This window comes from Diabrotica undecimpunctata, chromosome 4 (assembly GCF_040954645.1).
Source record: "Diabrotica undecimpunctata isolate CICGRU chromosome 4, icDiaUnde3, whole genome shotgun sequence".
In the NCBI taxonomy this organism is placed as follows: Eukaryota; Metazoa; Arthropoda; class Insecta; order Coleoptera; family Chrysomelidae; genus Diabrotica; species Diabrotica undecimpunctata.
Window position 1 is genome coordinate 9,942,962 of NC_092806.1, and position 15,254 is coordinate 9,958,215.

Below are 15,254 nucleotides of genomic sequence, written 5' to 3' on the forward strand. Positions count from 1 at the left end.
TTAAGACAATGCCAATAGCCTCTCGGTTCAGCTGAGTTATTAATATTTAAGATTTTATATTAGGTATAAGATTTTAGATAATAATTAAGCGTAATTAATGTCAACACAGCATTGTTGTTACTCAAGTTTTTAATTAGCTTACATACGCGCCTACTGTTTTATGTAATATTAAGATTATTCAATAAATTCATTTTTTGTACGTATCCTCAGCCAGGTCTCTATAAGGTCTTCGCCGGACTGGATGGTGTCATCAGAGAATGGGTCCACCTCCTACATTACACCTTTTTTAAATCCGACCTTATAAATATTGCTATCAAAATTTAGCAGATAGCCGTCAGCTTTGCCAATAAAAATTGTAAACTTACTATCCAATATCAGGTAAATGATTAACGAAAGTTTCAAACATTCAACACAAAAACATATTTCAAGATACTACTTTTTAATTGTAACACTCAGATATTCTTTTATAATTTATTACATTTTTTCTTTCTATAGGACAACCGATATGGGAAAATATCAATCTGTTTGGTTCTCAGGATGGAGAACTGTCTTGTTTTCTTTTATACTGGATACATTCGAGAAAGGTAAAGGTTACCTGTATAAATTAGCTTCCCAGTAGCTTCGTTTTCATGCATCAATCCATCAAATTTAGGCATCACGACTATTTGTTCTTCATTTAGATGTAAGGTCGAACTGCTTGGAATTTTAGAAATGCTTGTGCCGTTTCCCTTTTCATTTCTTATTTGTTCATTATCGTTAATAGTTAGAACAAAATATGCAGTAGATATTAATTTTTCAATGTATTGATTGACAAATAGAACTAATGTTTTATTGTTATAGAGTCAACACATTATTTAAAAAATATATATAGGTCATTATATATTACTTTACATATTGGTATAGGTTTACTACAAATATGTATATAGTATTTATTTAAGCGCTTGAGTGTGATATATCATTGAAAGTTTTTATTCGTTTGAAGGACTCTTGATGTCATTATATATGAAATATGACATCATTATATAAATAAAAATCGATGGAATAGATTGTGTTGCTCTTCACGGCCCCTCTAGCTGGTTGCTTATTCCTGACTTAACCTGCTACTTATAAAAATCCCACAAAAAAATTTCTAAGGGGTCAAATCACACGATCTCGGTGACTTTTTCGGGATGCATTTAGACCAGTAAAAAAAAGAGCTAAAAAACTCTTATACAGGTTTGGAAGATTCTAAAAAGTATATGAGGGGTAGCTGATCAAAAATCCGTGAAGAAGTACACATACAGTTTTTTAAACAATCTTAAAATTTAATGACGGTATTAGATTTTTTTTATACAGGGCAGCGACAGCCGCTTATACGTATTTCGACCTCTTTAGGTCTTCTCAGAGCGGTATAGCTACTACTCTGAACCAAAACAAAAATCTTTCCCGTCCTAGACAATAGTTATCAAAATAACTATATACGGACGTAACTACGCCATCTAAAAACAAAAAGAGAAATCAAACGATTTCTACCTGGGGAAACCGAATTCAAATTTTTACCACTGTGCTTCCTAAAACTTGCGAAGCAAACAGCTTGATAAATTACGCGGCAAGGGAATCTAAAATTGCATTCCACATGCCGTTCATCCTGGTCAAAATTCGTAGTGAATTCAGTTTCTGGTACTCCAAACGAAGTAAAGTAATAAAACATAATGACGGTATTAGATTTTTGTTTTGATACAGGCGCTTATACGTAATCATAATACGTGTCGCTGCCCTGTATCAAAACAAAAATCTAATACCGTCATTATATTTTATTACTTTACTTGAGGTATGAATCTCTGTAACTATTAATATAGTGTTTTTTGTGCCATCTGTATTTTTGTAACTGTTTGTGGTCAGACACAATAAATGTTTTATTTATTTCTCTGAACCATTTTGCCTTTTTATTTTAGTCTCCTAACCATTTTTGTATTTTTAATAATTATTTCAATAGTTACTAGTTGTTGTAATCGTTATAATTTGGCATCTCGAAGCGGCGTCCATTTTAAATTGCTAGAGGTCCTTCCCATGTGTTTCATTTGTCCATTTGTTCCATGATATTCATGTAAGTACCCCTTTGTTTCATTTTTGTAGTTGCCCCAATCCAACCCCCTTGCCATTCAATTTGTCCACGACTCAGCTCTCCAAACAAACCCTGAGTGCCGTTCGCACACTTTCATTTATTTTGCTTGCCCTATCTCCACCCCCAGTAGTTTCTGTCCCCAGTTTTCAAATCCCCTATAATTATACCCTATGTGGTAGGCAAAATATTACGCTACAAGATAGTTTGTAAGTTATTTATTTGTTTATCTTGGGAAGCGATGATTTAAACAACTGTACTTAGCACTTTTCCAAACAGTGACTCTAGAGTTATTCAGCAAATCGCAATTAATTCTTTAAGGTCTCAATTTTAACGATATATTAAAAAAATTCAGCATTTTATCAAATTTTGACGTGACAACGTCTTAAATTAGGTTGTGGCTCGGAGTCACTCATGAAAAAGTGTAACGCCCGCTCACGTCTGTTACGATGAGTCACCGAACGAGAGATAGGCCCGCCGGACCGGCGAATGCCTTGCGTCTCTCTCCCACTCAAACATGATTGGTCCGCTGCGCGCGCAGCACTAGAGAATTAGGCGCGTTGGAAATTAGTTAAGTTTAAGTTTACATGTACAATGTTCTAGTAAACAAAATATATTTCTATAGTTAAAATTTGTACAATTCTTATTTTCATTCAATTCCTTGTTCCTATTGTGCAATTTAATAATATTCATATCAATAAATATTCTACCGAGAAAAAGACGTTGTCACGTAAAATCTTCGCCCGTAAAACCGACTTTACAGGCAACCGATTTTTTTTATTAAAAGAACATTTGAAAAAAGAGCTGATTTTTTAGCTTATAAACAATTAAAATAACTTTTATATTTTTTATGTCACGCCCTTGTAACTAGCCTCACGGATAAGATGGTGAAAAACACAATCTTAAAAAAAAAGAACCTTCTATGACCAATAGGAACCAAGATGATTTTTTTTTCTAAAATTTTGTTACATATTTCCGTTCTTTGATCATATTTCCATTAAGACCTCAAAATTGAACAGATTATAAACAAAGATCTAAATTTTATGAACCATTTTATAGATGGCATAATACTGAGAACGAGTAAAAATTCCCGTTAAGGAAATATAAAATATATTAACACAATATGCAAAAACAAAAATCAAAATTTTATGCTATAGCATAAAGTTGAAGATTATGCTTTAATCTAATGAGTATAGTTTGAAATAAATTTATTAACAACTAACATTAAAAAGTTTACATGCTGTATAACGGACTTCACTTGTCGGGTAAATGGACTCCTCCAACTATTTCGCGTTGCTTATTTCATGACGATCGCCTTAACATTTTGCTATGGAGAAAAATTAATTCAACGCCAGTAAAGCAGCTTAGCTTTTGACTTTTAATAATTGTTTAAAAAAATCAAAGCAGAAATAGTTGTACATCTTCAAGGATTTGTCATCAGATGCCCCTTATATACCTTTTAGAACCTTTAAATATGTGTACGAGATTTTTACGTGAAATCGATGATTTTTTTACAGCATAAAACACCTTAAACTTTACAATCTTAAATGAGAACCTCTATTTTTTATTTGTAGATTTAGATTTCTCGTGAAAAAATAACTGTTATTCGAAACATTTTTGTTGAATTTTTGGTAGATAATAATGATTTGGTAGTGACCAGAAAAACGATCCAATTACCCTAGGAAAATTATTAAAACAGACCAGTATTTTGAGAAATACACTTCTAAATAAACAAAAAACATACGTCTATTATTTTTTAAAAATCTATCGATTGACAGCAAACACGTTTCTCCATTTCCACCCTCTGAGAGTGAGGCATGGGCAAATTTAAAATCTTAAATAGAAAACCCCATTTTTTATTAAAGATTCGAATTATAAGTGAAAAAGTAGACAAGTTTTATCTGACGATCTAAAAATATTAAAGATCTTTTTTTTGGTATTTCATTTTACCGGTATTTCTCAAGATATAAGACCATTTCCATAATTTTCCAATGATATCAGAATAAATCGTATTTTTTGAATATAGCGCCATCTATCAACAATTTCTAAACAAGTTACTTATTTTTGCATAATCCAAAAATGGGGGTTCCCGTTTAAGATTTCAAAATTGACTACCGCTCCACCCCGGGGCTATCTAAAATCTACATAAGAAAGATCTATTTATTCACATGATTGTCACGAAAGCCCTTTTTATTAAATTTCTTAACAACAAGAAAACATAATTTCTAGATAAAATGTTCCGTAATTAAATTGTTCATAATACAATTTACAATTTACAAATAACAATTATTTTGTTTGCAAATTATACTTTTATTCTATCGAACTATCATATTGTAATATTTTAATGTATAAACAATAATATTATTTAGGTAAAAAGAAATTAATAAAAGATTTACTAACCATCTATAATATTTATTCTTCCTAGACGACCGGTGTTGTATCCCACAATTTGCTATGCATCTTAAGGTCTACGGTACGGTAACTAAATGCTACCGATACAAGAAATGTTATTATATTCATGTGGAAACATAATGAAAGCTCCGTTAAACACCAGCTAACCCTAACGGAACTTTGAGTATGTTTCCACGTGAATGTAACAACATTCATTGTATTGGCAACATTTACCTTACCGGAGGCCTGAAGATGCACAGCAAATTGCAGGGTACGACACCGGTCGTGCGAGGCAGAATAAAGTGAATAAATCTTTTATTTATTTATTTTTATCTAAATTGAAATTAACACTATGCAACCCATTCAACAGTAATAATATTGAAATCGTAGGCTTCCACGGCCAGAGTCAGAATTATAGTTTATTCGTCTTCCGGGTTTGGACCGTGTCATTTGTGAGTGACCCAAAAGTGGGTTCATCTCAGCCTCTGGTTGCGTTGAGTAACTGAGTTACCGTTGCTAACTACCCATCTTCCTGTCTTTTGTTTCTTTTTCTTTCTTTTTTGTTCTCCTGAAGAAGCTACATACAATTGTAGCGAAACGTCGAGATGAACCCACTTTTGGGTCACTCACAAATGACACGGTCCAAACCCGGAAGACGAATAAACAGTAATAATATTATTATTATGATATATACAGGGTGAGTCATGAGGAACTTTACATACTTCTACCATATGTAGAGTCCCTCAGGGAGCATATCATGTGGCCACTAAAAAATGTCAACTCCTCTTCTTTATTAATTAACAGGGTGATTTCTGTAATTGACCATTTATTTCATTTTACTGTAGTGTTTATACGGCTCATTTGATTTTTTTAATTTTTGCATGATACAGTACACTACTATCAAGCATTCGACTGGTACTAGCTAAACTAAAAAATTCCAGGACTGGCTTTGGAAAAATTAATTTAGGGATTCGTATTAAATATTACACCCTGTATATATTTTTTTTAAAATGCAATAAGTGATTTTTAAACTACATAAATAGCCAATGAAAACGACATATGCGACAATGTTGTCGCACTTTTATTAAATTTTTAGTGAACGATCAAATCTTACCAAAAATAGAACAACCATAATGAAGTATCAAATTATAAGGTAATTAATTTAAACAAATGTTATAAATTTCAAACATTTTAATTGAAATGATAAACTGAGTCACTGCACAACAAAAAACAGTAACTACTAACAATAACGAAAAACAATTTAAAAAAAAACTAAAAGTATGTACATAGTTATGATAAACCCATAAATTAGAACTGGGAAAGATACAATAATGGTAACAAAATAAAAATAATTCAAAATAGATTTTCGAAATGGAACCCTGCAGCCTGTACACATTTTTGTTGCCGAATTGTTAATTGACGTATTGAATTACGGATACTCTGGGGATCGTTTCTAATAGTATTACAACAATGTATAATTCTATCAATTAATTGTTGTCGGTTATTAATATTCACTGCGTAAACTAGTTGCTTCAATCGTCCCCAAATATGGTAATCAACGGGATTGAAATCAGGGGATCTTGAAGGCCACGAAATAGGACCTGCACGTCCTATCCACCTGTTGCCATAAACATTATTGAGATGTCTCACTGCCAGTAAAAAGTGTGGGGGTGCCCCATCATGCTGAAAATACATCCCTCGGATAGCAACGTTCGCGTTGGCAAGCAAATTCGGCAAAATATTTTGTAGAAAGTTCAAATAGACCTGCCCTGTTAAAGGCCCATCAAAAAAGTGAGGACCTACTAATTGGTTATTTATGACACCAATCCACACGTTAACCGAAAACCTTAACTGAGAACGACGTTCTCGAATAGCATGGGGATTTTCTTCTGCCCACACATGTGAATTTCGTGAATTATTTATCCCGTCTCTGGTAAATTGGGCTTCATCTGTAAATAGTGTTCTGTATAGCGTTGGTCGATTATTGTTACTCCATCTACAAAATTCCAACCTATCGATCTCATCTCCAGCATGTAGTCGCTGAACCATTTGAATGTGATATGGGTATAGATTATTTTTTTGTAAGACTCTACTTACTTTTGATTGAGTAACATTGAGTTCTCGACTTACTTGTCTAGTGCTTATTGTAGGGTTCATAGTAACGGCGTCCATAATGTCATCTTCCTGCGCTTCATCTACATGTCGCTCTGTTGTTCCACTAGGAAAAGTGACATTTTCTCGCAAATAATTAAAAACTGACCCAAATGTTGGATGACTGGGAGTTCGACGATTAGGAAATCTCCTGCGATATTCTATACTAGCAGCCCTACCATTCCCATGACAGAATCCATAAACAAATATTATGTCTGCATATTCTGTGGTTGAAAACTGATGTGGCATTTTGAACGAAAGTAACAAAAGCTCTACCAAAACTAACACAATGTACTTAACGTAGATATGACAGAAGAAATATGTATTCTTGTACACATAAATAACAATTGATAATGACAATAATGACAATGGGTATAAAATATCAAGTAACGTCAAACGGTCAACGCCAACCTTCATTTTAAACTTTTTTAGATTTATTTTTATTTAGTACAGTTGATGCAATGTATTATTATTTGACATAAAATTTTAATCACTTACAATCAACAAAAACTAACACATACAAGAGGTTTGACTCTTTATTCAATTTAATATATTATTTATCGAAAATAATGCCCAATACGATCTATGAGTAAAAATTTAAAATTGAAAAACAATTGATTCTATCGTAGAGATAATACAAAGTGACAGTAAAGATGTTAATTTTCTACGTATTAGATTATGTTTTAGGAACTCATTTTAATTAAAATGTTTGATATTTATAACATTTGTTTAAATTAATACCTTATAATTTGATACTTCATTAGGTTGTTCTATTTTTGGTAAGATTTGATCGTTCACTAAAAATTTAATAAAAGTGCGACAACATTGTCGCATATGTCGTTTTCATTGGCTATTTATGTAGTTTGAAAATCACTTATTGCATTTTAAAAAAAATTTATACAGGGTGTAATATTTAATACGAATCCCTAAATTAATTTTTCCAAAGCCAGTCCTAGAATTTTTTAGTTTAGCTAATACCAGTCGAATGCTTGATAGTAGTGTACTGTATCATGCAAAAATTTAAAAAATCAAATGAGCCGTATAAACACTACAGTAAAATGAAATAAATGGTCAATTACACAAATCACCCTGTTAATTAATAAAGAAGAGGAGTTGACATTTTTTAGTGGCCACATGATATGCTCCCTGAGGGACTCTACATAGGGTAGAAGTATGTAAAGTTCCTCATGACTCACCCTGTATAAAAGGCTCCGATATTATTTAATATAGAAAAATAAAGTTAAATAAGGTTTACACAATAAAAAATGAGCTCGCTCTCACTGTAAAGCCTTCTTTTTATGGTATTGTCGGAGCGGCATTTCATAAATTCATTCCCCTAATTTCACGCACACTCAAATCAGCGAATATGGTGTTTTTGATCGTTTTGTGTTTTCGATTGCTTTCGGTCGCTTTTGTTTTTCGAGGATTTAGAATAACAAAAGGGCGCTAATAACTGGCAAATTAAATTCATTTTTCATTATCATCAAGTCGAATACCTGTTTCCGATTAAAACAATTTGTAGTACTAATTTTTGCTAAGCGCGTGATAAGATTATGGTTGATTAAACTTGGTTGATGATAATTTTTTATACAAATCTTTACATCAAATGAAGTAATCTCGTCTATCTACATTAGTATCTTTACTTTGCTTTAACTATAATAGCTGAGTTTTATTTTTTGAAAAACAAAAAGATGAACAGGATACTAACATGAAAAAAAAATATTTGTATCCACGTTTTACCACCTGTTGGGGCCATTCCCTAGAAATAAAATGTAGGATAGAAAAAGCAAGATCTGCATTTATCAGTACCCATAAAAATCAGGTTACTACGATGTTATATCTTTTCTATACTGTTGTACGGAGTTGAGTCGTGGACTCTCACAAATGCTACTTGCAAGAAAATTGAGGCTTTCGAAATGTGGCTTTATCGTCAAATCCTGAAGATATCCTATACCGACCACAAATCACCTAGCTCTCTAGATGCTTCACGACAATACTTTAGTTAGATATGAAATTCAGCGCTCCAAGAGATTTGTATCGGAACTAATTCAAGCAAGAAATTACGCGGGAATTTCCAAATTTAATTTTGGTGGGAAAATTTAAATAAAGCTTAAAATATTTCAATATAATTTGGTATATTTGAAAAAAAATTGCATTTGAAATTTTAAAATGTTCAAATTATTTTTAAATTCAAATATACACAATACCATTTACGAAAAACTAAGACAAAATATAATTTATTTATTTATTTAATACAATGTAAAACAACTTTGTATATTTATTTAGAATACAATAGAAATATGCTTTATTACCACTGAAAATTGTACAATTTTATGGACAAAGCTTACAAAAAGTAAGAAATATTACAAAAATTTAAAATTTACTGAAATTACATAAATCGTCAATATCACAAAATATAAAAGGATAATATATAATTTAAAAGGATAATATATAGATAATAATATAATAAGTTTAAGTTGCTATATGTGATACTGAAATATATACAGTGTGGCGCACCCAAAAGGAAACAGAGGCATTTACTGGCAGATGATTCCTTTTTTGAAAAAACGCTCGGACCCGTCGATTTTGTTTTCGACACAAAATTGGCATAAAATCACTTTAACATTTGCAGCCCCTTAAGCGGGGGTGGCATCATCCCTAAAATCTTAAATAAAAAGGGGGGTCGAATGATCCATTATTTAAAAGGTCTTTCAACTCCCTTCATAATGATGTAAAATTCATGTATTCAATTCAGTAGTTTTGGAGATTTATTGATTTAAAGTTTAAAGTAGACTTTAATAGGTACATCAAATTAGTTTGTACTTCTTTCAGAAGAAATTTGAGTAAAAGCATTTTCTTGATAAGTAAATGCTTTTATTTACTACGCCCATGGTTTATTAATAATAAAAATAGCAATTGAAGTGTCCTTTGTGACAAAAAAAGTTGTTTCTTGAAGAAAGATAAGTAGAGAATGCCACGTACTTATTTTAAATAGGAAATAGTACATTAGTTTACTATTGATTTGACCAATCTTTGTTGTTAAAATATCATTTATTGCTTTATACATAAATTAACCATGGTATATTCCACGGCAGAAAGGGTTGAAATTATTGCAATATTTTTCGGAAATAATCAGTGAGCTAATAGAACAGCACAAATTTTTAATGAGCGACATGAGAATAATAATGTGCACCGAAAATATGTTCTAGAACTTGTAGCTAAATTTAGGGAAACTGGATCAGTCGCCAATAAAAAACGTAATATTGAAAATCCTATAAGGAACGAAGCAACAGAAGTGGGGATTTTAGGGCAAGTTATTGTAGATCCTACATTAAGTACCCGCAAATTGCAAACTTCGTGTGGTGTTAGTCGACGTACTATCCAACGGATTCTAAAGGCCCATAATTTTCATCCGTATAAAATTCACCTTGTACAAGAACTTAATGAAGACCATTTTGATAAGCGATTAGAATTTTGTGAAGTTATGAGTGAACGAATTACAAAAGATGAACAATTTTTATTTAACATTTGCTTTTCCGACGAATGTTCCTTTTTTTTAAATGGCGAAGTAAATCGTCATAATTGTCGATATTGGTCGGACTCTAATCCCAGAATTTACCATGAGGTACACACACAGCAGCCACAAAAATTAAATGTTTGGGCTGGCATTTTTGGCGATCATTTGGTTGGTCCTTTTTTCTTACCTAGAAATTTGACTGGTGAAATGTATTTGGAATTACTGCAAAATGCCATAGATCCTGCGCTAACAGATATAATTGAAAATTAGAATGATGGTCGATACGTTGAGAATATGTTGATGTTTCAACAGGATGGTGCCCCACCACATTACGCATTAAGAGTTCGGCATTATTTAGATCAGACCTTTCCAGGTCAATGGATTGGTAGAAGAGGTGCCGTTGAATGGCCCCCAAGATCGCCAGATTTATCACCTTTGGATTTCTTTTTGTGGGGTTACTTAAAAAGCAAAATCTACGCTACTCAGCCAACATCCTTAGAAGATTTACGACAAAGAATTGTGAATGAGTGCCATCAAATTATTCCTCAAATATTGCAAAATGTCCGGCAACGTTTTCAGCAAAATCTTTATTATTGCATGGAAAGTAATGGTGGTCATTTTCAACATTTACTCGGCTGACAGGTCAGTTCATTCTTTATTTTTTAACAACTTTGTTAATGTGATTTTATGCCAATTTTGTTTCCCCCTCGATAACAAAATCGACGGGTCCAAGCGTTTTTTTTTTAAAGGAATCATCTGCCAGTAAATGCATCTGTTTCGTTTTCGGTGCGCCACCCTGTATAATTGTCTTTTTCTTATGTGTTAGAGTAGAATAATTTGTCAAGTTTGATCTTTTACACCATGCAGTTTTTATATTTTTTAATAATGGACTCAATCAATGAGTGGTGCGTGAATTTGTCATCTGTGAGTAGAACATCCACGAAAGACAAATCTCAATAACGTAAGTTTTTTACAACCTTTACACTCTTAATAGATTTCGAGGATACTTTACTAACAGTAGCACTTTATTTCAGTTTTACCTGATGATGAAAATAAACATTTTCGAAAGCTTGAAACTTAGTTAAAAGAGTACACTTATTATTTCACCGCTGCAAATCCCAATAAACCTCAAAGCTCCGTTTTTCTAATGTTGTCAGCAAAGACTTCTTTTCCTTATATATATATATATATATATATATATATATATATATATATACATATATATATATATATATATATATATATATATATATAAATATGTTGGAAATATCGGGTATGTGGTCTATATTAAATAAAAAATCTTTGTTTTTTGTAAAGCTCAATATTTCGCCATTTATTTGATGGCTTCATCGGGAGTAACTGTAAAAAACAAACATTTCAAAACACTGACGTACACTTAGATTTACAATACTTACAGAAATTAAAAGATTATACACATAAATAAAATTGAATACTAAAATAACATTATTGTTGATGAAACTGTACATTTAATAAAATGCATGTAAAAATTTAAAATGTAAAATTCAAAAAATGTACAGTTTCATCAACAATAATGTTATTTTAGTATTCAATTTTATTTATGTGTATAATCTTTTAATTTCTGTAAGTATTGTAAATCTAAGTGTACGTCAGTGTTTTGAAATGTTTGTTTTTTACAGTTACTCCCGATGAAGCCATCAAATAAATGGCGAAATATTGAGCTTTAGAAAAAACAAAGATTTTTTATTTAATATAGACCACATACCCGATATTTCCAACATATTTATAAATTGTTTTTTGGTCGAAATAATCACGTTAAATATATTATATATATATATATATATATATATATATATATATATATATATATATATATATATATATATATATGACCTGCCGTTCGTCTTTTTTAAAGCAAACTTTCAACGTCCAGTATTCTCTCCCCTTGCAAACAACCCATAATGCCGCAATTTATCATCATGGCAAGATACCGCCAACGGCCCGTATTTTTTCGACGTAAGAATTATTAATAATCCACGGGCAAGTCAGAATGCAAAGATGAAGCTCGGTAAACCCTTGTCCAGGCGTCGAGTTTTTAGGCATCCCTGAATCCATTTATCACACAATTTTCTTCGACCGGAATGAAACAAGTTAAAGGAAATGGTTGAATAATTACGCACCATATGGCGATGAAGTTACTTCTTCCGATTTTATTCCCCATTTTAACTTCCTAACTGAGTTATTGTGTAGATGCTTGTGGTAGCAATAAAACTTCTTTTGACGGTGAAAAAATAATTTTATATGTACAACTCTAGATTAAAAATAGGAACAAGTGAATAGAGTAAAAAATCAAACAACAAACTTGCCTTAAACACATTATTCTTGTAGCAATTGTATACAGTGTGGGCCACCAAAAACTTTCCACTCAGATTTTGTTATTATGTACTTTTAAAAATTAAACAAAGTCAGATCTGTCAATTTTTATTCTTAGGGGCAAATATTCTGTAAATAAATTTTTTTTTGAAACTTCAATCCCCGAAGCGGAGGTGGCCTTCATCCTTAAAATCTTCACAGAAAATATCCACTTTTTTGATGCCAAAAACATTGATTTTGAAATTTGATTGCACACTCTTTGGACCAATTTTATTTTGTTCTTTAGTACTTAAAACTGAAAAAAAATAGTGACACCATGTCTCTTTTGCGAAATTTCAAAAATTGAATCCGCGAAATAATAGTGTTTTTGGAGTGTAAAAATGTTGCGATTTAAAATCACTGTAGAATTTGTTCAAAAGCACGTAGAAACCTTAAAAAAAAAACAAAAATGAAGGACTTTTTTATACTTTAAGGCAAATTAAGGCACGACCCCTAATTTGAACCCCCATGCTTTGTGTACTGATAAGAATTATTGGAGTCTGAATGACCCAGAATGCTGGGTCCAATGACCCGTTAAAAATGTCTCATAAGCTTGTAGTCTAAGATGAGACACATCGTAATAGCCACGTGCCCCATACAATATCGACAAAAAAAAAATTAAAAAAAAAAAACACGGAACTGTATCTGTGATAAGAAAAAAAAAGTTATTAGAAAATCCAGTAAGGACTAAAGCAGTTGAGATATCAATTTTGAACCACATACTAGTGGAACCTACTTTGAGTACAGTACATATGTAAGACTGTTTAGTTTTAAGTACCTAGGATCAATATTACAGAATAATGGAGAAATATATGGAGGTGCATGCAGTAGTGTTAGGACGGGATGGATGAAGTGGAAGAAAGGAATTAATGTGTTTTGTAACCGAAGGATTTGAATGAACTAGAAGGAAAATTCTATAAAACCGCCATAAGACCAGCTATGATGTATGTAACTGAATGTTGGGTAGTTAAAAAGAAATAGGAATAACGAATGCAGGTGGCAGGTGGCAGGAAAGAGAATGCTTAGATGGACAAAAAAGAATAATATTAAGAATGGGGAAATTTTAACTAATTTAAAAAAATTATTTTAAAACAAGAAATGTCATAAAAATTTAAACAGATGATTCAATATTGTTATTAATGGATGACATTTATGACTTTTATCTTTTATTGACAGACATTCGTTATTTTTTTACTTCTCATTTAATGTCTGTATTTGTTAGTTACTTTTCATGCAGTTTTTATTTTAAACCTGCTTAAAATAAATATATGATGACTAATAGAAACACGAATTGATCTTGAGTAGTGAATCGATGTGAAGAACCGCTATTTTGTGACGCTACCCGTGACGACGCCATCTTGTGGCGCTAGGTTCGTGACGTTCGCCTCAGCATTTCACTACAGAGCAAAAAGTAATGCAACGCCAGTAACTTTTGAAGCTTAGCTTTAAAATAATTAAATGAAACCTTATAACGTTGCAATCAAGCTTTAAAATGATATCACACAGTACCGCTTTCTATCTAAGATTTTAAGGTTGAACTGACACGCAATACATGGACAGCACTAAAAAGAATAAGAACAAGTAGCGGTATCGCATTGTATCGTTGATCCTTTTTGGGATGGTTTTCTTTGATTGATGTTTTGGTCTCCTGTTTTAGGTTTTTCACCTCCTCAGGCTATGGTTTGTTTTGTCGGGTGGTGTTTTTTCTTTTGTTGGCTTTGTGTGTTCTACTGGTGGTTTGCTTCTTGGACTTGTCGTCGGAGCAGCGTAAAGACAATCAGCGGCGAAAGGGGTACTGGTTAACGGTCCTTTTCAGAAATTATTGTCTAAAAAATATTGTGAATATGTGAATGTATATATATATATATATATATATATATATATATATATATATACAATTTGATAAATAGTAAATGTGTTGAATCGCAGTTCGCGTAAGGGCAGCTGTGGCTGTATCCCCTTCAATAGACAGGTATCATTGTGCAATGGGATCGGGAAACCACAGAAAATCGATTCCCCCCTTTCTAGGCAAGCTCGAAGTGAACATTTAAAAGTTATTGCGACGATAGTAGAGGGGAGTTGCCTCCTGGATGTCAATGTATTCAGCAGGGAGCTCGTTACTGGCAAGGGCCAGTAGTATTGTAGGTAGGGAAGGGATTTTTGGTTTTGGTTTTCGTCTGAATACATTGCCGATGGATGAGCAGGTAGTTTTTAGTACATTTTGGGCTCTAAGTAAGTAAGTTTTGACCTCGGATGGTTTTGATTGTATAACTCATGCTCAGAGAGGAGAGCCTCTCATTGATGGGCTGGATATTCGACAGGTGATAGATAAGGGAGGAGGAACTCTACGCAGGATTCTCCTCTCCAAAGCAAGCAGTCTTTTTGTGTTGGGGTCGGGCAGCAAAGTATATAATATATACACACCTAGTTCAATAGTGCCACAAGTGCAAAATACAATAATTTCGAGAAATGAGCAAAACGTTCTGTAGCAAACGAGTTATGCCTTGTAAATAATTTATTTTTAAAATGACTGGCTTCAAAATTACAATGTAGTTAGCAAATTATAAAGGTATTCGCTGGATCTTATTACAATTTATTAAAAATAAAACGTTAATTGTATTTTGATAGTTATGGCGATATTGCATTGTGAAAAAAGGCATATATAAAACGATACCTGGGAGATACGCCGGCAACATAAAAAAA

At 32.2% G+C, this 15,254-nt stretch overlaps 1 protein-coding gene across 4 annotated transcripts in view; it reads left to right on the top strand.

The window, feature by feature from the left end:
- The window catches only part of btsz (bitesize), a 513,708-nt gene that overhangs the window by 28,525 nt on the left and 469,929 nt on the right, over positions 1–15,254 (top strand). Inside the window, exon 2 of one of the 4 annotated variants that reach the window (XM_072528867.1) lies at positions 496–584. The exons of the other annotated variants lie outside the window; for them this stretch is intronic. Coding sequence (XP_072384968.1) covers positions 506–584 — 79 coding nt within the window. The 5' untranslated portion in view covers positions 496–505. The remainder of the gene's footprint in view (positions 1–495; positions 585–15,254) is intronic. 4 annotated transcript variants of the gene reach the window in all.